The sequence below is a fragment of the Myotis brandtii genome, unplaced genomic scaffold (assembly GCF_000412655.1).
Source record: "Myotis brandtii unplaced genomic scaffold, ASM41265v1 scaffold115, whole genome shotgun sequence".
In the NCBI taxonomy this organism is placed as follows: domain Eukaryota; kingdom Metazoa; phylum Chordata; class Mammalia; order Chiroptera; family Vespertilionidae; genus Myotis; species Myotis brandtii.
This window is the reverse complement of record NW_005353967.1, coordinates 14,299,901-14,321,620: the sequence shown is the minus strand read 5'-3', so window position 1 is coordinate 14,321,620 and position 21,720 is coordinate 14,299,901. Positions and strand designations below refer to the sequence as shown.

At 41.5% G+C, this 21,720-nt stretch overlaps 1 protein-coding gene across 1 annotated transcript in view; it reads right to left on the bottom strand.

Annotated features, from left to right (window-relative positions):
- Positions 1 to 21,720, bottom strand: part of MCCC2 (methylcrotonoyl-CoA carboxylase 2 (beta)) — a gene marked incomplete at its 5' end in the record, with an annotated part of 61,047 nt that overhangs the window by 33,310 nt on the left and 6,017 nt on the right. The window contains 6 exons of the mRNA XM_005858146.2: positions 2,003 to 2,116; positions 7,703 to 7,815; positions 10,059 to 10,186; positions 13,300 to 13,401; positions 15,365 to 15,449; positions 17,919 to 17,985. Of these exons, the coding sequence (XP_005858208.1) occupies positions 2,003 to 2,116; positions 7,703 to 7,815; positions 10,059 to 10,186; positions 13,300 to 13,401; positions 15,365 to 15,449; positions 17,919 to 17,985 (609 nt within the window). The remainder of the gene's footprint in view (positions 1 to 2,002; positions 2,117 to 7,702; positions 7,816 to 10,058; positions 10,187 to 13,299; positions 13,402 to 15,364; positions 15,450 to 17,918; positions 17,986 to 21,720) is intronic.

Below are 21,720 nucleotides of genomic sequence, written 5' to 3'. Positions count from 1 at the left end.
AGTGTCCTGGTAATCGCTGCAAGTACCTCTGAGAGAAAGCCGCCCTCGAGTTCTGCCCAATGCCAGACAGTCCAGTTTCTCCTGTATGAGTCTGGGTCCCCAGAGACTTGCCCAGAACTGGAGTTTAGAGCAGTCAGGAGCTTGAGACTCCCTTCTAATTGAAAAAGACAACCGTGTCCTCAGTTTCCAGCCCTTTCCACGTGCGCTGCGTCCTCAGTTACCAGCCCTTTCTGCATGCGCCTCCGTACCTCTGCACTTTACTTCCACACCGCACCTCCTCTGAGTCTCAGTGTGCTTTTCTCTTTCCTTCTAGTTGTAGAATTTCCACTCGGCCAGCTTTCCTGTGGTTCTTGATGATGTCCGTTATGTCTTTTAGTTGTTTTTTTGAAGTGGTTGTGCAAGGCAGCAATTTCCGGTGTTTACCTATGCCGCCATCTTGGTTTTCTAGTCGACATTCTTCTCTTTTAGGTATTTAATATTCTTGGATTTCACTTATATAATGGGACATTTTGTTGCTCGGTGTAGTAATTACCTGTCTCTCCACCTATCCTCTATCACTCTGAAGTCTACGGTCATGTCTGCCATCAACATGGTGGAGTGATGACTGCATTACTGAAAATCGTTGGAATGGAGCTGCCCAAAGGGGAGGGGAGGAAGAGCCAGGATTATATAATCCAGTTCTCAATGCTGCATCAGAGGCAGGCGACCAGTGAGGCTGCACAGGGTCCCATTCTCAGAAGGGCCCTGTGCTTGAAGTTTAATGCTCGGTGGCCACTCCACTGAATTCTAATTTATCTTTGAATTTATGTTCTGTAAGTAAAGTCTGAGATGACAGTGGAGTGTGTGAGTTGGAGTTTGGGCTTCAGTTCTTGGACAGTCTGCCTCCCACCACCTCTCTGGGATGGGTTCTTGGCTCCCTGCTTTCCCGCTAACTGGAGCCTGGGCCCTGCCCCCTTCCTAATGATTGCTACATCTGCCCGAGTGAGGGCCTGGCCTGGCATGTACCCCCTAGTGCAGTGGTTCTCAACCTTCCTAATGCCGCTACCCTTTAATACAGTTCCTCATGTTGTGGTGACCCCCAACCATAAAATATTTTCTTTGGCTACTTCGTAACTGTAATTTTGCTACTGTTATGAATCCGTGGTTCTCAACCTTCCTAATGCCGCGACCCTTTAAAACAGTTCTTCATGTTGTGGTGACCCCCAACCATAAAATTATTTTCGTTGCTACTTCATAACTGTAATTTTGCTACTGTTATGAATCGTAATGTAAATATCTGATATGCAGGATGTATTTAGGCGACCCCTGTGAAAGGGTCGTTCAACCCCCAAAGGGGTCGCAACCCACAGCTTGAGAACCACTGCCCTAGTGTCTCAGGGTGGAGCACGGCAGCACCATCACTATCCTGGCTGGCAGTGCTGAATTATGTTACCAGCAGGTGACTGGGTGGGGGTCTGAGCTAAGGGCTAGTCTCTTGCCTACTCCCCATCTGGCATGGAGGTTGCCCACCCCTGGGGGTCATGTATGCACTGAGGGTTGGGCTGGAAGAAGAGATAGCTGGAAGGGAAAAGATGAGAAGTTCTGGAGATGGATGGTGGTGATGGCTGCACAACAAAATGAATACAGTGGAGCCTTGACTTACGAGTTTAATTCGTTCCGTGACGGAGCTCGTAATTCAAATTACTCGTATGTCAAATCAAAAAGTGAACGAGTGAGACACGTGATGCTGGGCTGATGTTGTGGCGTTCACTGTGACGTTCGCTGCACCAACTAGCGGTGGGGTATCTGAAGCTGGCTTGTAACCCAAATTTTAGCTCGCAACGCAAAGCAAAAAATCGGCCAAGAGACGGCTCGTATATCGAAAAACTCGTTAGTCGGGACACTCGTAAGTCAAGGCCCCACTGTATACTTAATGCCATAGAACTGTATACTGAAAATGGTAGAAATGGAAAATGTTATACTATGTATATTTTACTTCAACCAATCAAAACTATGTTCTTACCAAGGGTGGTCCAGCCAAGAAAATGGTACCCTGCTTGCGTACAATGATGTTTTCATCAGCCATTGCAGGCACGTAAGCACCTCCTGCTGTACAGGAACCCATGACCACTGCTATCTGGAACCCAAGCATATATGAAACTCATCAAGTACAGCCCAAACAGTGAATTATACTGTCTCTGGATCTATAGTCCCATAAATGTTGCAGTACCAGGGCATACTACTAGCTGGTCCCTGTACTTCATTTTAAAAATGGAGTCCTCTACATCCAGCCAGGGTTGCTCAGTGGTTGAGTGTCAACCTAACAACAAGGAGATCAAGATTCTATTCCCGGTCAGGGCACATGCCCAAATTGGGGGCTCGATCCCCAGTAGGGGGCATGCACGAGGCAGCCAATCAATGATTCTCTCTCATCATTGATGTTTCTCTCTCTCTCTCCCTCTCCCTTCCTCTCTGAAATCAATAAAAATATATTTAAAAAAATAAAAGTAGATTCCTATAAACATTTGTAATAGTTTCCTTGTATCAAAGCATTTTGAAGGGCTTATGTCACACTTTTACAAAGTTTATGGATAATCTCCCTATCAAAGAATGGCCAGATAGACTATTAGCCTAAACTACTAATGGAGAACTCACAATCCACCCAAAAATTGGCAAAACTGTATGATAGGATAATTTTTAAAACTAATAAATTCTCTAAACAATTGCCACTTACCTCACAGGAAAACTGAAATAATGAGTGTTGTTAATACTGTGTGTTACCCCACATACGATACATTCTAAATATAAAACTAACGTTAGCATCACAGTTGAAAATCTTGTTCAAAAGAAAGTCAATTGTGTAGAAGCTGGGTGATGCATACAGTCTGGTTCACAGCACTATTCTTTTGTATGTATTTAAATTTTTCCATAATACAAATATTCTTTCTTAGATATTAGTATGACACAATGAACAATAAATATGGTTTGGCAATTACCCCTAGATACAAATAAGTAATATCACAAAGAAAAATAAGAAAAGTACGTAATAGATATTTTCTTTAATTATCCTATGTTGCTACCAATTCCAATATTCCACCAGTTTTCCTTATGGTCATACAATATCTGTTCTGAAGAAGAAAAAAACCCACTAGTATTAATCCAAAAATAGAAGGCAGCACAAGTCAACATTTTTCATCTAAATGGCTGGCACAAAAAGATATAATTCCCTATTTCATGTATGTTATTTAAAATGCCTGTAATATTTCTGTCACCATATTACAACAATGTTTATTACTTATTGTTTTTACTTATCAATCACCCAGCAGTTTGTTTCCAAAATATCTATGGCTAGAAAAACTCATGCCTGTGAGTCTACAAAAAAACATTCATTGTAGCAGTGTTCATAATAGTGAAAACATGCAAATAACCAACATGTCCATCAATACAATATGTTTTTATTTTTAAACTTGATTTTTATTTACTTATTTTTCCCATCACTATTATCACCTCTATGCCCTCTTCCATCTCCACCCACCCCTATTTCCCCCGCCATCACCACACTGTTGTGCATGTCCACAAGTTTTTGGGTTTTTTTGCTCAATCCCTCCACCTCCCACACACACACACACACCCTCCTCCCCACCAGAGCTGTCTGCCTGCTCTCTATGAGTCTATCTTTATTGCTTGGTAGTTCAATTTGTTCATTAAATTCCACATGAGTGAAGTTATATGGTACTTGTTTTTCTCTGACTGGCTTATTTCACTTAGCATAATGTTCTCCAGGTCCATCCATGCTTCAATGCAGTATTTTGAATGGGTAAATGAATTATCAATAAGTAAGTTCCTTTTTTTGGGGGGGGGCGGGGGGAGTGTTCAGTATGTGTGTTTTTTGTTTATTTGTTAGTTTATTTATTTATTTATTTTACTACAGGCCCGGTGGACAAAATCTGTGCATGGGTAGGGTCCCTAGGCCTGGCTGGTGATCAGGGCCAATCTGTGTGGTGACTGGCAGGGCGATCAGGGAGACCCTGCTGGCATCTGCCTTGGCTGGCCTAGGGACAGCCTGTGGGCTGGAGGCAGCTCCTGCATTGAGCGTCTGCCCCCTGGTGGTCAGTGTGCATCATAGTGACCAGAGTCATTCACTGTTCAGTTGATTTGCATATTAGGCTTTTATTATATAGGATTTATTTCAGAGAGGAAGGAAGAGGGAGAGAGAAAAACATCAATGATGAAAGAGAATCATTGATCGGCTACCTCCTGCACGCCTCCCACTGGGGGTTGAGCCTGCAACTGAGGTATGTGCCCTTGACTACGTGCCTTGACTGGAATCGAGCCCGGGACCCTTCAGTCCACAGGCTGATGCTCTATACACTGAGCCAAACCAGCTAGGGCAATAAATAAATTCTTTAAAAATCTAAGGCAGCCGTAGCCGGTTTGGCTCAGTGAATAGAGCGTCGGCCTGCGGACTCAAGGGTCCCACGTTCGATTCCGGTCAAGGGCATGTACCTTGGTTGCGGGCACATCCCCAGTGGGGGGTGTGCAGGAGGCAGCTGGTCGATGTTTCTCTCTCATCGATGTTTCTGACTCTCTATCCCTCTCCCTTCCTCTCTGTAAAAAATCAATAAAATATATATTTTTTAAAAATCTAAGGCAATAATAAGAAAACGTTAACACTTCATATATCTGAATTGAGGATAGGTGAGTATTCCGTTCAATTATCCTTTGTACTTTGTGCATGTCTGAAATATTTTATGGGCGTTTTCTTCAAGGTTCTATCAGGAGCAAGGGACACGATTTCACTTAGTCAGCCTGTTCTTTGTACTGGAACACCAGATTCCATTCAAACTATTTCATTACTAAAAAAAAGTCAAGGAAGTAGAGAACAGTTACAATGATGTAAGAATCTAAAAAGAGGACACTTTTCAAAAGTAAGTCACATAGATCTAAACAGGCACAACAGGGTTCCATTAAAACAACCAGAGAACAAAAGGAGAGAAAAGAGCAGTACTGCCAGCAAGTATAGAGGTGGGTAGAGGAGACAAAGACAGAGGAATTAGTTTGCCAAATAATAATAACAGAAACAATAAAAACAATGAGGGAAATGAAACTGACTGCCATCATGCCATCTGGGGCTGAGAAAGGGGAGATCTACCAATTTAGTAGAAAAGTCTCACAAGTGAGTAGCTGACAAATTATTAGCACATCTACATTAGGGAATTTTACCATATTCCTAAGAGCACTTCAGATGCATTTTCTCCACAGTACCTCTGAAACCAAGGAAATCAACAATCTACTTCTCTGACACCAACTAATAATGGTCCCCAAACTCTTGACTTTGGTATTCACATCCTCTGTAACCTTGTCCCCTTGAGTGTGTAATGGATCTGCTGATGTCCTTGTCCTATCAAATGTCAAGTGTCACTTCTGTGATCAAGTTATGAGATGCTATGTCTTCCATCTTGCTGGCACTCTCTCTCTTGTCCACTTGCTTGCTCCCTCTGCTGCAGCCAGCTGACACATGGGAAGATATTCTATGGAGAAGCCCATGTGGGAAGAAACCTAGAAAGGGCTCTGGCCAACAGCTGGCAAGAAACAATGAGGCCTGCAAAGAACTGAATCCTGCCATCAACCATGTGTGTGAGCTAGAGGTTGAATCCTTCCCAGTCAAGCCTAGAGGTGTGCAGAGGGTTGAATAGTGGCCCCCAAAAAGGTATATCCACACCCAAATCCCAGAACCTAGGAATGTGACTTTATTTGGAAAAAGAGTCTTTGGAGATATAATTAAGGATCTTGAGATAAAATCATTCTGGATTACCCAAGTGGACCTGAAATCCAATCACAGGAGTCCTTATAAGACAGAGAAGAGAAGAAAACACACAGAAAAGAAAGCCATGTGAAGAACTTCTCTCTCTCTCTTTTTCAAGCTCCAAGGGCCCTTCCTTTGCCTCTGTAACTTGCTTCCTGAGCCCATGCAGTCCAGCTGGCTCACTTTTTCTACCTCTGTGACTTTATAAACTTTCTCTTGTATTGGGGGCTGGGGGTTGGGGAGAAAGATCTATGCAGAGATTGGATCATGCAACCTCAAGGCAAGGAAATGCCTCAAGCCACCAGAAACTTGAAGAGGCAAGGAACAGATTTTTCCGTAGAGCCGTTTAGGGAGCATGACCCTGCGGCCTCCTTGATTTCAGACTTCCAGCCTACAGAACTTGAGAGAATAAATTCCTGTTATTTTTAAGCCACACACTTTGTTGTACTTTGTTACAGCAGCCCTAGGAAACTAGGGCTGCATTAGTTAATGCAAGGTTAGTAAAGCTATAGAAGTTATAATACCAGGTTAAATGGGCTAATTCCCCCTATAAAACAAAAGATCCCATTAAGATTTTCATACCAGATAATGGAAAAGCCATCTATGCAAAACTGAGCAAAACTGAATTTTATATTTTGATAAATAAAGCATACAGATAGGTAAGGTTACTACATAACAATAAAATATCTCTATATATAAAAACCCAGTGACCAAATGGCAGAACAACCGGCAGGATCGGAAGGACCGGTTGCTCTGATGTGCACTGCAGTGGTCACCCACCCCGATCGGGACCCCGATTGGCTCCCCTCAAGTGCCTGTGGCCCCTTTCCCCTGGCCAGCCCTGCCTGATTGCCCCCCAGCCACCCATCCCCGATCGGCCCACCCCCACCCCAATCAGGGGCAGACTTGGCCTGTCAACCTCCCACACCCTATCCCACCCCCCCCACCGCAGCCTCGATCGGCCCCCATCAGGGTGGGCCAGCCGGACCCCACCTGTGCATGAACTCATGTACTGGGCCTCTAGTATAATAAATAATAACATAATCTATTGATAGAAAATAAAAAAGAAGAGATATAATTGCAAGTGAAGACTAATTAGAATATTAATAAAAATACTACAAAGTTAAGAAATCCAATAAAACCTAAACAAAGGAGTATCATCAGTATAATGAAGTATTTCAAACATGCAAAAAGATTACAGAATAATAAAATAAATATCCTTTCACCTAATACCAAGTCTTAATAATTCTTGACATTTGGCCAAATTTAATTCAGGTTCTTTTTTAAAGAAATAAAATATTTCATACATAATTAAAGCCTCTACCTGACCCCTTTTTCTTCCCTCCCACTTCAAAGGTGACCACTGTTTCAAAGCCAAGTCTGTGTATTCAAAGCCAAGTATTCACATATATGTGTTTAGACATAAATAATAGTATTATTTGATGTATTTAAGCTTTACACATATAGCAATTGGCTGTATATGTAGTCCACTATTTTTTATTAAAAATGTTTTTGAGACTTATTTATGTTGATGCATGAAATTCTAGTTCATTCACTTTAACAGCTAAAATTTGTGTTATTAATCTTCTATTAATGATCATTTACATTGCTCTTCAACTTTTGCTATAACAAACAATGCTACAATAAACTTTCTTACACATGTCTCCTCATACATACACTAGTTTCTCCAGAGTATAGCTCTAAAAAAAATTACTCAGTGCCCATTCTTTTTAAAAACTTTATTACAATAATAGTATTTTCCCATAATTAACAGGAGAATCTGACTGAAGGTAACCTTAAGGTACTTTCTGTAGAAAAAGACTAAATTCTGAATTCACTAGTTTTAAGTCATCTCAGAGTGCCTAGTTAGCAGTCATTTAGAGCAAAAAGCAACACGTCTCATTAATGAGAAATTACCTGTGTGATATTTTTAGAAGACATAATTGCCTGGTTATAGAATATGCGGCCAAAGTGATTTCGATCTGGAAATATTTCTGCTTGTCGAGGTAAGTTTGCACCTCCTGAATCAACTGAAGAAAAGGGAAATGAAAGAAATAAGTACATCTCTATGAGCAAAATGTGCTCCACACAGGAACATTAGTATCAATGACAGTATCATTTCTTAATCACATTCACAAATGTCTTTTTAAAATATTCTACAGCATCTTTCTCCAACCCCCCAATGCAGCCAAAAGGATTCACTGTTTTCCTCAAATCCATTAGGCTCTCCTACCCTGTGCCAAATTCCACTTGAAATGTGTAGTGTGCTCTCTCCTTTGAGGACCAGCTAAAGCCCCACAAACACTGTAAATGCTTAACCAGTTCAGCTAAGAAACTGTCTTTCCCTCTTTTTAACTAATACAAAAACCACCTAAAGAAGTTGTGACAATTTATCATATATTGCACCTTCTAGTACTGTTTTCACTGCAGATTAGAGTGGTGGATAAGAATATTAGCTGAGTTCAAAACAGCTTGGTAACTTCATAGCTTTGTGATCACAGGTGTACTTCCTACTCATTCTATGCCTCAGTTCCCTCACCTGTAAAATGAAGGTAACAGTAACTATCCCTCAGAGTTCTTATTGGGATGGCATGAAATAATGTGTGAAATACTTAGTTCAACACATACTGTGAGTGCACATAGTAGAACCACAAAAAGTTAGTTAGCCCCATACCTATTAATCTTGCCTACAACTATAAAAAAGTATTTTATTATTATTTGATACATTATATCTTATTTCCAATCATTACAAGTGAGCTGAAGACAAGGACAACATAATACTCTTCACTGGACCCCCTAGAGCAGTGATGGCGAACCTATGACATGTGTGTCAGAGGTGACATGCGAACTCATTTTTTTGGTTGATTTTTCTTTGTTAATGGCATTTAAATATATAAAATAAATATAAAAAATATAAATCTTTGTTTTACTATGGTTGCAAATATTAAAAAATTTCTATATGTGACACGGCACCAGAGTTAAGTTAGGGTTTTTCAAAATGCTGACACGCCGAGCTCAAAAGGTTCGCCATCACTGCCCTAGAGTGTTTGGCAGAGCACCTGCAAGCAATAGGACCTCATTTGCTGTGTTATATATATACAAAGTATATACATCAGGCAAATTCTCCTTCCCAGAAAAAAAATATCCACATCAGTATCTGTTCAAATACTCACATAAATAAACAATATATCTTGGCATTTTACAACACTAAACCAATATCCAGAAAGTAGCAATTTTATACTGCCTTGCTTTTATGTTCTTTTTGAAATATCCATAGATTTAAATGTATTTTAATTTTAAATATAAATGTACTTTCATTGAAAATTAAATTTCCTTACTAGATTTAATCGGGTGATCATTTCATAAGGCATATAAATGTTGAATCACTATGTTGTAGACCTAAAACTAATATATAATATTGTTTGTTGACTGTAATTGAAAAATAAAAATAAATTATAAAAAAATTAAAATTAAATTTCTTTAAATTTTATCTGCTCAAGTTATATATATACAAGGCCCTGGCTGGGTAGCTCAATTGGTTGAAGCATTGTCCTGATATGCCTTGTGGGTTCAATCCCCAATCAGGGAACATACAAGAATCAACCAATGAATGCATAAATAAGTAGCACCAAAAAAACAATGTTTCTCTCTCTCTCAAATCAATAAAATTTTTAAATAGTTTATTGATTTTTTTAAAGAGAGAAGAAGACGGGGGGAGAGAGAGAGAAACATAGATGTGAGAGAGAAACAACGATTGGCTGCCTCCTGTACACCCCAAACCGGGGATCAAGCCTGCAATCCAGGCATGTGCCCTGACCAGGAATCAAACCAGCAACCTTATGGTGCACAGGACGACACCCAGCCAACTAAGCCACACTGGCCAGGATTAGAATCAATAATTTTTTTAAAAAAACTATATACATACTCAAGCATTTAACATAGTAATTCACACTCAAGAGATCAAAATATATTAGCTATTATTTTTTCATAGTTTGAACCCATTAGGGTTAACAGAAAAACAAAATATACTAGTATAGAAGGAAAAGAAGCACACACATTAAGAGAAAAAATTGGCATAAACCAAAATACTATCAGAGGTTATTCCTCAGTGATGTTATTATGGGTAGTTCTTATTTACATTTTCTCCCAGAGTTCCCAGCCAAAACATGCATTTCTTTTGTAATTGTGGGAGAAACCAATAGTTTTTTAAAACACTCATTGATAATGTCATATAAACAGTAAAATATTTTACCAGCTAAAAATAGTTACTTGCCCAAGTAGATGCAGGGGAGCCTGTTTTGCAGTGCAATTTCTTGTGCCCGTAAATGTTTTTTTACAGTCACTGGGTAGTAGGTACCACCTTTAACAGTAGCATCATTGGCAACAATCATGCATTCTACTCTGAAAGGCAGAAATTTCATTGGAAAGAGAATATGAGAGATTTATTTATTCACAATTAAAGGACAATTACAAAACATTCCAAGATACTCCTATGCCATCTTCAACTTCTACTACCTACGACCAAGGACAGTCATTAGTAGACAATCTAAAGATATAAAAGCAAGCTTTAGTCACAGTTCACATATTCATTTATATAATGGAAAATGATCACTTTTAACAAGAGTCATCAGCCCTAACCGGTTTGGCTCAGTGGATAGAGTGTCGGCCTGCGGACTCAAGGGTCCCAGGTTCGATTCCCGTCAAGGGCATGTACCTTGGTTGTGGGTATATCCCCAGTAGGGAGTGTGCAGGAGTCAGCTGATCGATGTTTCTCTCTCATCAGTGTTTCTAACTCTCTATCCCTCTCCCTTCCTCTCTGTAAAAAATCAATAAATATATTAAAAAACAAACAAACAAGAGTCATCAGTCTTATATTAGTAGTGAAAAACTAACAACCTAAGCAACATTTCATAATGGTTATTTGAATGAAAGGGTCCTAAAAAGATAATTATAATAATAACTGGAGGCCCAGTGCATGAATTCATGCATGGGTGGGTTCTGGCCCGCCCCAATCGGGGCAAATTGGGCAGAGCCAACTGGGGGGAGGGGCTGCGGGCGGTTGGTGGGCCGGCCCCGCCCCCAGTCGAACTCTTGGTTGAATTCCCAATGGAACTCCCAGTCGAGGGGACAATTTGCATATTAGCCCCACCCACCCACCAAAAAATCCAAGTCTCAATAGTGAGAAAATCCCTCATAATTAACCTTCAAATTTCCTTTTAGGAAAGTAATTTGCAAAAATAAAAACTGACCCATCAATATTTATTTATTTTTCATGTTTTCAAAGGTCATGTTTTCAACATTACTGCCATATGCTTTTCTATAAAACTAAAAAGTTTAAAATATAACATTCATCTTACTTAAAGAAACAACAGATGCAATCTTTAAAACAGCATGTTTTATAATAATAAAAGTGTAATATGCTAATTAGACCAGACGTCCTTCCGGACGACCTTCCAGACGAAACCGGGGCTGCAAGGGAAGCCTGGGTCCCGGGTGCCAGAGGGAAGCTGGTGCTAGCAGCGAGAGGAAGGAAGGCCTACTCTTGCACAAATTTTGTGCATCGGGCCTCTAGTGTATAGTGTATACTACAAAGAGTCACCTACAATACCCTTTCTCACCAAAAGCAGTTTGTTGGGTACCTCAGCTCATTAATAACACAAGGACCTGGCTGGTGAACACAGATGGCAGGCTAAGGAAACTACTTAGAATCCAATTGCCTGAGGTCACAGGTGAGCTTTGCCAGTGGCTTGGGCAAGTTATTTACTCTCTAAACCCCAGTTTCCTTATTTGCAGAATAGTTATGACAATAATAATACCCATTCTCACAGAGCTATGGTAAAGGTTGAAACAACTCATCAGTGGGAAGTGTTTACTATAGTGCTTGGCATGGTAACTTTGCAGAAAATGTGAGATTATACATAAACATATACAAATATATGTAACATCTAGCAACTAGATCACCTAAGTCCACAGTGGTTCTCAAATGCTAACATTTGAGAACAGTGACTGCAGGGCCCCTCCCCCAGATTAGATTTAGTACCTCTTGAGAAACCTGATAATCTACATTTCCTACAAAGTTCTTAGGTGATGCTGATGCTACCTGAGGACCACACTTGGAGAGCTACTCCTCTAAACAGTGGATGTAAAGAGATCACCTAGATCTGAAGAGATCACCTGTGGAGCCTGGGAAACCACACAACGGGGATTAGAGAGTAAATAACTTGCCCCTGAGGGGTCCCAGACTGCGAGAGGGCACAGGCCGGGCTGAGGGCCCCCCCCCTTCCCCCCCGAGTGCACAAATTTTTGTGCACCGGGCCTCTAGTGTTTTATAATAATAAAAGTGTAATATGCTAATTAGACCAGACGTCCTTCCGGACGACCTTCCAGACGAAACCGGGGCTGCAAGGGAAGCCTGGGTCCCGGGTGCCAGAGGGAAGCTGGTGCTAGCAGCGAGAGGAAGGAAGGCCTACTCTTGCACAAATTTTGTGCATCGGGCCTCTAGTGTATACTACAAAGAGTCACCTATAATACCCTTTCTCACCAAAACCAGTTTGTTGGGTACCTCAGCCCATTAATAACACAAGGACCTGGCTGGTGAACACAGATGGCAGGCTAAGGAAACTACTTAGAATCCAATTGCCTGAGGTCACAGGTGAGCTTTGCCAGTGGCTTGGGCAAGTTATTTACTCTCTAAACCCCAGTTTCCTTATTTGCAGAATAGTTATGACAATAATAATACCCATTCTCACAGAGCTATGGTAAAGATTGAAACAACTCATCAGTGGGAAGTGTTTACTATAGTGCTTGGCATGGTAACTTTGCAGAAAATGTGAGATTATACATAAACATATACAAATATATGTAACATCTAGCAACTAGATCACCTAAGTCCACAGTGGTTCTCAAATGCTAACATTTGAGAACAGTGACTGCAGGGCCCCTCCCCCAGATTAGATTTAGTACCTCTTGAGAAACCTGATAATCTACATTTCCTACAAAGTTCTTAGGTGATGCTGAGGCCACACTTGGAGAGCTACTCCTCTAAACAGTGGATGTGAAGAGATCACCTGTGGAGCCTGGGAAACCACACAACGGGGATTAGAGAGTAAATAACTTGCCCAAGATCAAGCCACTGGCAAAGCTCTGCTTTGACCTCAGGCAACTGGATTCTGAGCCCAATACAAGTACATTTGATTCAGATGCCGGTTATTGGTATGTGTTCCTCCACCTTCTCATCAGAGCCCTGTGCCTTCAGGGAAGGTGCAGCTATAGCCATTCACCATTGTTGCAGAGCTGGCTGAAGACATTCCTGGTTTCTATTCTATAAGCTAAGATTTACCCCCTTTAATTTTTGTCTCTAAAGCTCTATAAATGAATCTGCATAGGAAGCCTCAGTCCTAAATAATATCAATAGCATAAAACTTGCATGCTAATATGCAAAGCTGTGAGTGCTGGATGCCCATGCCTGGTTAATGTTCCTGACCCTTGATGTTGAGTGTAAGTAGAATACTCACCCTGATACTCTCCCAATGCCTGTAATGATGCCACCTGCAGGGACCTCCTCATTATCATATAACTGGTAACCTGCAAACTGGGATAATTCCAGAAATGGAGACCTGAGAGGAAGAAAGGATGTTCCTTGAATTAATGTCATTTTTTTAAAAAGCATATTTAAAGAGTTACACATGGGGGGGGAAAGATTTTTTTCTTTAATGATCCAATGTTTCAAATATGCAAATTATATATAAAAATCTACAAAAAGAATATTTAAAACAAAATCTAGTGTGAAAATTTTGGGGGTTTATATGGTATAGCCATACAATAGAACACTAGGCACTTATTTTAAAAGATGTTTACAAATGTGTTTATTATTATAGAAAGAGCATAGCACCTAAAACATATGTAGTACTGACTACGTGCCAGGCTGTCTTCTAGGACTTTCAGAAACCTCACTCATTTACTCCTAAGAACTACCTTCTCAGGTGGATCCTTATAATCCCATTAACTGATGAGGAAACTGAAACAGAGATTAAGTCACTTGTCTAAGTCACTAGTAAGTGGCAGAGCTGGGTTTTAATAACCAATCTGGGACCACAGTTTTTGTTTATTTGTTTTTAACCACTGTTTTATTCTAGCTCTTACTTAAATGTTTAAGATATAGTAAGTGAGGGGTAGGGAAAGGGAGTTAGAAAACCCACATTTTGTAGGATTCCATTCTTTCTTTAAAAAATTATGTCTAATACACATATTTTTGAAAACGGTCTAGATCAGCGGTTCTCAACCTGTGGGTCGCGACCCCTTTGGAGGTCGAACGACCCTTTCACAGGGGTCGCCTAAGACCATCGGAAAACACATATATAATTACATATTGTTTTTGTGATTAATCACTATGCTTTAATTATGTTCAATTTGTAACAATGAAATTGGGGGTCACTACAACATGAGGAACTGTATTAAAGGGTCGCAGCATTAGGAAGGTTGAGAACCACTGCTCTAGATGGATATATGCTAGGTATTAGCAGTGTTGTCTCCAGAGAGAGTGTGTGTGTGTGTGTGCACACGCGCGCGCGCATGTCACAAAATATGCTTTGGGAGTCTTTATTTCCTTCTCTCCAATTCCACATCCACCTAATCCAATCCTTCAGGAAACGCTGTTGGGTTAGCTTTGTCTTGACAACAAACCCAGACACTAACATTCTCATCATCCCCACTACCAGTACCCTAGTCCAAGTCACCATCCTGTCTCTCTTGAATCACTGCAATCGCTCTCGAACTGGTCTCGGTGCTCCCACCCTTGCTGCCCACAGGCACTCACAACACAGCAGCCAGAATAACTCTTTTCAAACATAAGTTAAATAGATCATAATAGTTCCCCATTCAAAACCCCACAAAAACTTCCCATTTCTCTCAAGGTAAGAGCTGAAATTCTTATCCTAGCCACAAGGTCTTACGGAATTGGACTCCATTTCTACTACTCTCCCTCCACCCCAATCACTGGTCTCCTGGCTCCTGGAGCAGATCAGAACATCTAGCACATCTCCCTCCACCCCAATCACTGGTCTCCTGGCTCCTGGAGATCAGAACATCCAGCACATTCCCACCTCAGGGTCTCTGCACTGGCCATTGCTTCTCTGTCTGCAACCCTCTTTCCCCAGATATGTTTAGGGTTCTCTCTCTTCACTCTTTCAAATCTTTGTTCAAATGCCACCTTCTCAATGAGACCTATCCTAACCACCTCATTTACAGTAAAACTGCAACTCGACCTTCATCTTCTCCCTTTCTCTAGTGTAGCTTTCCTTCCTACCGTGGCAGTTACCACCTTCTAACAAAATATAAAACTATGACATTTATCATTTATTTTCACTCCTCCTGCTGCAATGTAAACTCCAGGTGGGCAAGGATCTTTGTCTATTTTGTTCACTAACATATCAGTAGCACCTAGAATAGTAGCCTCTCGATAAACATTTGTTGTTGAATCTTACAATAAGAACCAGAATTTAAAATAATCTATTTACAAGGGTGTCTAAGAAAGTCCCATGGAATAGAAAGCACTCAGTTGGCACTTGGGTATATACCAACCCTGGGTCCAGAAGGCCATCGACTCTTTCTCTGGCTAACAGTTTTCCTCTCGATGTGTGGCGTTCTTTGGCTTTCTCACTACCTCCTATAATAAAAACAGAATTAGATTAGACTGACATGCAATAATAAGGTCTCCATACAACTTAATGCCAGAAAAATATTTAACACTTAGTCCACAATATAGAGCTTTTAAAAGTTCAACATATACTGTGAGAAAAGGTGTATTTTTCAATCATTCATTCAACTTACAAACTGACAGTTTTCTAAAGTAAATAAACAGGCATTTGTTTGTTTGTTTTTAATGTCTATCCCTATTACAATATTATCTATATATATAAAAGCCTAAGCGACCGTTAGGACCGAACGACCAGTCAACATGACGCACACTGACCACCAGAGAGCTCAATGCAGGAGCTGCCCCCTGGTGGTCAGTGTGCTCCCACAGCCAACCTCCCCTTGTCCCTCCCCCCCAGGCTGGCCCAGCCCCAATATGGACTGGACGAGACGGCCCCAATAGGCCCTCATCAGTGGCCAGGCTTAGGGACCCCACCCATGCATGAATTTCATGCACTGGGCCTCTAGTTTGATTATAGCTATACTAGAGGCCCCGTGCACAGATTCGTGCACTGGTGAGGTCCCTCTGCCTGGTCTGCAGGGATCAGGCCAAAACTGACTCTCCGACATCCCCTGAGGGGTCCCGCATTGCAAGAGGGTAGTTCTAGGGTGACACACCCTAGAATCAGGCTCCCTCTTCTCTGTTTCCGGGTGAGTCACCCGAGAACCACAATTATAGCTATACTAGAGGCCCCGTGCACAGATTCGTGCACTGGTGAGGTCCCTCTGCCTGGTCTGCAGGGATCAGGCCAAAACTGACTCTCCGACATCCCCTGAGGGGTCCCGCATTGCAAGAGGGTAGTTCTAGGGTGACACACCCTAGAATCAGGCTCCCTCTTCTCTGTTTCCGGGTGAGTCACCCGAGAACCACAATTGCCAAGTCACTGCAGCTCGGCAGCTCCTGTGTTGAGCATTTGCCCCCTGGTGGTCAGTGTGTGTCATAGCAACCAGTCGTTCCGCCATTTGGTTGATTTGCATATTAGCCTTTTATTATATAGGATATGGTGTCAGATGGGTACCAGATTTATTATGCAGACCACTTTGTAAGTTATATAAATGTCTAACCACTATGCTGTACACCTAAAACTAATATTGAATGCCAACTGTAATTGAAATTTTTAATTTAAAAAATAAAAAATAAACCAAAATCAAGCTATCCATATTATACATTTACAGAATTCACTAGCAATTACTTAAATAAAACAGTACTTTCTCTGAAACTTGGGCATTGGAAACATGGCCTCATCTCAACCACATTCATTAAATACCTACTACAAATACCTAGCACTGTGCCACATGAAATTTGAAAAATCCCTACCTTCATTTGTACCAGGTAAACAGCACTATTTTAGAAATGATTTCCATGCTAGCAGAGCAACACTTATCTAATGATGCATAGACTTTTGAGGCTGCTCCAAATAGGAGAGAGTTGCACGCCTTCCTTTTGCAATTACGAAGTCCCCTTTTGTTAGTATCTTAACTCAGAGATGTCTTTGGTGTTTCCTAATGTTGTTCCAGACAAAGACAATTACAATTATTGAAGAGTCTGCTGAGGCTGCTTGAGGTGAGAGGCGCTCCAAACCTCACCCAGCCTGAGGGCTGCTGGGCTCCAGGTCATGGGAATGTCAATAACACACTTTCAGCAAACCAAGGCAATAGATCAGAAGGATCAAACTGTACTTTAATGTGTTTATTTGCACTGTTGCCCAAGAATTTCATCTTAACGTACTCTTTTTTTTTTAATCCTCACCAGAGGGTAAGTTTGTTTTATTGATTTTGGAGAGAGAGGAAAGGGAGAGGGGGAAAGAGAGAGAAAACAAAGATGTGAGAGAGAAATATTGATCAGTTGCCTCTGGTACACACCATGACCAGGACTGAACCCAAAGCCTAAGAATATGCTCCGACTGGGAATCGAACCCGAAACCTTTTTGGTGTATGGGACAATGCTCCAACCAACCAAGCCACCCAGCCAGGACTTAATATACTCTTTGTCTAATGAAATGTTCAGCTATTTAAGAAAGCTAAATACCCTTGTCTTCACCTCCTAATTGGAACACTATTTGGATTTTGGCCTGAATCAGTGCTTCCAGAATAGCTATTCTTTTGGATCTCAAAAAAATACTTATTGCCTCTTACTTTGGCCTTTTATATTTAGGTTAACAACAGCATAAGCTGAAGAATAAATAAGTGTTTACGCCCTGGCTGGTGTGGCTCAGATGGCTGAGCGTCCCATGTACCTGAGGGTCCCCAGTTAGATTCCCAGTCGGGGCACTGGGTTGCGGGTTCAATCCCCAGTCAGGTGTGTGTGGGAGGCAACCAATCAGTGGTTCTCTCAAACATCGATGTTTATCTCTCTCTCTCTTTCCCTCCCTCCCTCCCTCCCTCTCCCTTCCTCTCTCGCTAAAATCAATAAAAAAAAATTTTTTTAAAAAGTAAGTACCTAGTCTTATTTTCTGTGCTCGTTCATGGAGTTCATTTACTAGTGCTTTCATCTGTTCATAGTTTTCCTAAAACAGAAACAAAGAAAGAGAGAAATATTAGAAAGCAATTCTCTTTTTTACCAAGATAAGGGTTAAGAAGAATATAACGTGCAAACCCATCCATGTAATCTCCACACGGGGCCAGCCCATCCATGTGGTCTCCATGCTAGGCCATTCTGTTGTATGGAAAGATTAATTCCTGCCTGTAGCTTTGCTCAAGCTCTTCACTACCACCATCCCCTCTGGTCCATCTATCCAAATCACACCCCCTTATAAAGCCTAGTGCATGTTCCATCTCATCACCAACACCATTTCTGGCCACTCCTACTCACTTTAACATCTTTCTTCCTTACACACCTACTGAATTTAATTGATCTCTATTTCATTTTCTATTTTAAAAAATATAAGTCAGCCCTATTTGGCTTGGCTCCGTGGATAGAGCATCAGCCTGCAGACTGAAGGGTCCCAGGTTCAATTCTGGTCAAGGGCACATGCCTGGTTTGTAGGCTCGATCCGCAGGGTGGGGTCTGTAGGAGGCAGCCAATCAATGATTCTCTCTCATCATTGATGTTTCTATCTCTCTCTCTCCCTCCCCCTTCCTCTCTGAAATCAATAAATTGCTTCATTTTTAAAAGTTAGAATGATAGCTTTATTTTTTTCTGCCCCATCTATAACTATTCTGAGGAGATTCTAACCAATGCAGAAATACTTGTTTACTGACAAATTACACTTTAAAAAAAAAAAAAGCCCAGGGTTTAGAAAAGTGGATCCTATTTTATGTTTAAAAAAGAATAAAATTGTATGTTTAGAAATTTTCTAGAGTGATATACAAAAAATATATAAACAGTGAGACGTGGAAAATAGCAGAGGAAACTAACTTTTCAACCTTCTGTTTTGCAAGTTTTGTTTGACCAGCACATGACCTTAAAACAATACTTACTTAGCTAATTATTTTTGAAAATTCGGAGTTTAACCTGCTAACACATTTTGTTCTTCATAATGTGATTAACACATCTGGTGATTTAATTCCCTTTACGAGACACAATGCTACACAGCTTTCCAGCTATTCAAAATTAGGTGAATTTACAGTCTTTATGATATAGTTCCATTATTTCCCATTTTCTACAGAGTTCCTGAGGTCATGGAACAATTCTCCTTAGTCTGTTTAAAAGTGAATAAAATGGCCCTGCCAGTGTGGCTCAGTGGTTGATTGTCAACCCATGAACCAGGAGGTCACAGTTCAATTTTGGTCAGGGCACATGTCCGGATTGTGGGTTCGATCCCCAATAAGGGGCGTGCAGGAGGCAGCCAATCAATGACTCTCTATCATCATTAATGTTTTTATCTTAGAAAAAAAAACTGGGAAAAAAAATGTGTTGTTTTAAGTGATATCATTTGGAGCGAATTCCCAAGCAAGTCCATCCAGTCATTATGACATACTCAACAGCACTGGAAAAAAAAGGAATAGAGAGGTTACATTACAGCAAATTAAAGAGAGGAGAGGTTTCACTATCATGTTCAGCAACTCTTTAGCGTGGTTTGTTGTCATTTTTGTTAACTTCCTTTCACGGAAATTATCAAACATACAAAAGCAAAAGACTAGTATAATGAAACTTACCCAATGCACTTCAACAGTTATCCATATATGGTCGAAGTTGTTTCCTTTATGGCCCTCAAATTATTCTGAAGAAAATCCTAGACATAACATCTGATCTATAAGTATTTCCAAATCTCTAAAAGATGAGGAAGACTATCCCTATTAATCATCTATTAATATTGCCCTAGCCGGTTTGGCTTAGTGGGTAGGTGTCAGCCTGTAGACTGAAGGGTCCCAGGTTCGACTCCGGTCAAGGGCACATGCTCAGGTTGCAGGCTTGATCCCCAGTGGGGTGGGGGGAAGAGGGGTGTGCAGGAGGCAGCCAATCAATGATTCTCTCTCATCATTGATGTTTCTATCTCGCTCTCCCTCACCCTTCTTCTCTGAAATCAGTAAAAAATATATTTTAAAAAATTAAAATAAAAATAATCTATTAATAGCCTCAAATATCCAATTCATAAAGATATCTTCCCAACTGTCAGATATAGTTGTTTTTTTGCAGTTTGTTTATTTGAATAGGATCCTATGGGAGGTCCACATACACACAATTGGCTGATATGTTTCTTAAGTCTTTTCTAAAATATAAGTTCTACCATCTTTTTTGTCTTGAAATGTTTTGTTTGCCCCATATTTCTCCCATAGTGCTAAATGCATCCCCACAGTGTCTTTTAGCAAGTTCTTCCCTTGTACTGGTAAATCTAGAGCAGTGGTTCTCAACCTTCCTAATGCTGCGACCCTTTAATACAGTTCCTCATGTTGTGGTGACCCCCAATTTCATTGTTACAAATTGAACATAATTAAAGCATAGTGATTAATCACAAAAACAATATGTAAATATATATGTGTTTTCCAATGGTCTTAGGCGACCCCTGTGAAAGGGTCGTTCGACCCCCAAAGGGGTTGCAACCCACAGGTTGAGAACCACTGAATTCTAGAGGCTTATGGGATTCTTGTGTGCGTTTTGTTTTTTATTATTTTTCGCCCACCCTCAAACCCCTCAGGCATCCTACCTGCCAGTCTCCTGCCAACTTTACAAACTACAGATTCAAAGCTGATGAAAAACAGTTTGCATACATACAAAGACAAGTAATCTTCTATTTAAATCGTACCCAAATCCAGGGGTACAATCACTGCAGCCAATAACGTTGCCCAATTTGGAACAGCAGCTAAAGCCGGTTATGCAAGTAATCTTTACCCTAGCTAAGCTAGCCTCCCATTAAAAAAAAAATAAAGAAAACTGCCTAGCTGGCATGGCTCAGTCTAGCGTCAAACTGTGAACCAGGATTCCTGGTCAGGGCACATGCCCAGGTTTCAGGCTCGATCCCCAGTGTGGGGCGCCCCGAGCAGGAAGCGACAAGCATAGAGAGGATTTTGAATCTCAACAGGATATATATACATCATTTTTCTTTTTAGAAAATGGGGGAAATAACTTAGTATAATATCCTATCTAATAAAAGAGAAACATGGTAATTAGCGTACGACCGCTACCCTTCCCATTGGCTAATCAGGGCGATATGCAAATTAGCTGCCAACAAAGATGGCGGTTAATTTGCATACGTAGCCACAATGCTGGGAGGCAGATCGGAAACCCAGGCAGCAGGCAAGAGGTGGGGGGCGGGCAAAGGCGGTGGTGATCCCTGATTGCATTGTGGATTGGGGGCAGAGAGAGCCCCGGCCAGGCCAGCCGGCACCCCCGGACCTCCCCAGGCCAGGGATGCCGGCTGGCTTGCTTCCCCATGAACGCCATGGCATCGGAGGCAGAGAGCCCAGGCTGGCCTGCTTCCCGGTGATCGCCATGGCGATTGGAGGGAGAGAGAGCCAGGGGCAGGCCAGGCGGCACCGCCAGAACCCTGGGGGCCAGGGGGGCCGGCTGGCCTGCGCCCAGTGATCGCATGGCAATCGGAGGGAGAGAGAGCTGCATTGCCATAGGAGAGCCTGGGCGCAGACAAGGTGGCACCCCAGGCCTGTGTGCTGCCTTGCCTGCGCCCCGTGATTTCGATCAGCACTGAGGCTGCTTCCCTTCCCTTGGACTGGCTCCCTTAGTAGTCCTGCAGGTTGAATCTGAAGAGGACAGGCCAGGCACCAAGGGACCAGCGCTGCCAGCACTTGAATGTAAGCAGACAGGAGGAAAAAAGACCTTGAAGGCCTGTCCAAGGCGGGTTTGC